The sequence below is a fragment of the Corvus cornix genome, chromosome 14 (assembly GCF_000738735.6).
Source record: "Corvus cornix cornix isolate S_Up_H32 chromosome 14, ASM73873v5, whole genome shotgun sequence".
Lineage (NCBI taxonomy): Eukaryota > Metazoa > Chordata > Aves > Passeriformes > Corvidae > Corvus > Corvus cornix.
This window is the reverse complement of record NC_046344.1, coordinates 441,073-443,359: the sequence shown is the minus strand read 5'-3', so window position 1 is coordinate 443,359 and position 2,287 is coordinate 441,073. Positions and strand designations below refer to the sequence as shown.

The window sequence follows — 2,287 nt, the reverse complement described above, 5'->3', positions numbered from 1 at the left end:
CTGTAAAACAAGGAGATAAAAAGAAAAAAAAACAAAAAAAGAAAAAATGGTCACAAGGAGATCCAGAAAGCCAGTGAACATGGATATATGTGTGCAGACAGAGACTGCAGCATAGCCATTATTTGCAAGTGAAGACAGTGCTGACTGTATGAACAGGCGAGGTTCTCACTGCAATGGTCTGTGTGCTGCATTGTTTATGTAGCACACGGTTACCCAGCCATCTGCAGACAGCCAGGAGACTCTGGACTGCACTCTGAGCCAGCCAGAAACAAGCTGGCAGCACTTCTTGTCAAAGTGTGAGAGGGCCTGTAAGACCTTGCAAGAGCTGGGATAAATAACCTTCCCATAACACCACCCCACACCAACTGCTGTTACACAGCTTCTGTGACAAAACAAAAACATGCAGCTGGGACAAGGAAGTGCACGAAGTCAGCGGTCAGCTCACTGCTAAACACTGTTGCAGCTCCCTCCACGGATGGCCAGGCACTGCAGAGATGGTCACCAAGCCCTGGCAGGGGCTGCTGCCTGGTGTCACCACTGCCATGGCTGAACTGGGTGCTCGCCTGCTGGCAGCACTGCTGGGGCTGCGGCTGGCACGGGCAGTGCTCCTCCCTCTGATCCATCACTGCTGACAGCACAAAGAGAGGGCTACAAAAGTACACTGAAATCCTACCACTGGTCACTTTGCCATTCTGTGATAAAAGGGACAAGAGAGCTAAAACTGAAATACAAGACAACAGCTTGGCCCTCAACCACACCTTAGCAAGGCAGCTGAGCTTGAGGGAGGCTGTATGAACTATAACCAGCAGTGATGGAAAGTGAAAACACCAAATAAACTTCAGAGGGCAGGATCTGCCCCTTTGGATTCCCCATGCTGTCTGTGCCTAAATTAGGGCAAGACCCAAGAACAGACTCCTGTCCTTGCCTCTCTCCCCTTCCCAGTTTGCCCAGGCAGGAACAGCACAACAGCAGTGTGACAGAGGGACAAGAGGAGCTCCCCAGGCCAAGCACAGCCACCACAAGCCAGAACGTGCACACCGTACCCATCAAACCAGGGATTCCAGCAGCCCTGTGCAGAGGCAGCTAGAAATGAACCAGTAAACATCCAACTAACACAAAGATTTTTTGAGCACAGTGCAGATCACACAGTCAGCAAGATAAAAGCAGTATCACCTTACCTCGTGTAGTCCATGATTGTGTTCAGACGATGTGCTATAGTTAATACAGTACACTCTTCAAATTGAGACTTTATAGTTGACTGTATGAGCTTATCTGTTTCAAGATCAACAGCAGCTGTGGCTTCGTCCAGAACCAGGATTTTGGACTTCCTGAGCAGAGCTCGTGCCAAGCACACCAGCTGGCGCTGTCCCACACTGCACAGATGGGATGGGGTGGGGAGAAAAGTCAGAACAAGTTTGCAGCATTAATTGGTATTCATTTTGAAACCTGGCAATTCCTTGTTCTAAAGATAAGGTCAGTCTTACTATTTCCCTGCAGAATATCTAACAGCTTCTGAAACTACATCCCCCTCAAATGAAGTCCTCGCAATGCAGTAAGAGAATACAAGTGGTTTCAGCATAACTGCATCAGGCTGATTCACTGAATTAGTGCAGTGTTGAGGACTGGACTTAAGTGGTTTCTACAAACTGAACATATAAAACCCTGTTAAAGTGCAAATAGCAAGTGAACAGCTTCCTTAGAATAACTGCTGCTGCTAAAATGCTTTCCAAGGGAATTGACAAACCTCAGAGCATTCCAAGTATTTCTTAAATTATTTGAAATCCCCAAACTCAAGAGCTAAAACATGTTGAATAAAACCTAGTTGGTTGATAGCCTGGTCACACATTAAGAATTCTCCAGCTGCCTCCCCAGATTCTCACACAGGCCTGGGAGGTATTAGAATTTTCACAAGCACAGTTCTTTGACCTACCTGAGGTTCTCGCCACCCTCAGCACACTCATGATTCAGTTTATCAGGAAGGGATGATACAAAGTTCTTCAGGTGAGCCAGTTCCAAAGACCTCCAAATGTCTTCATCAGAGTGTTGGTCGAAAGGATCAAGGTTCATACGCAGAGAGCCAGAAAACAATATTGGATCCTGGTCATGGAAAGAGGTAATTGACAATGTACAAAGAACATGGCAAGTGCTCCAAAAATATTTCTTAGATAACAAAAGGAAACAACATGTACAGATGCAGCTGCAAGCATGCTAATGCAATGAATTTAGGAGTGAGGGCTTGTTTTCTTCCAGTGACAGGTTATTCTCCCTCACTCTTATTCCTTACTTC

General features: G+C 46.4%; 1 protein-coding gene across 1 annotated transcript in view; it reads right to left on the bottom strand.

Annotated features, from left to right (window-relative positions):
- Positions 1-2,287, bottom strand: part of ABCC1 (ATP binding cassette subfamily C member 1) — a 49,137-nt gene that overhangs the window by 1,522 nt on the left and 45,328 nt on the right. Inside the window, 2 exon segments of the mRNA XM_039559997.1 lie at positions 1,179-1,373; positions 1,931-2,097. Coding sequence (XP_039415931.1) covers positions 1,179-1,373; positions 1,931-2,097 — 362 coding nt within the window.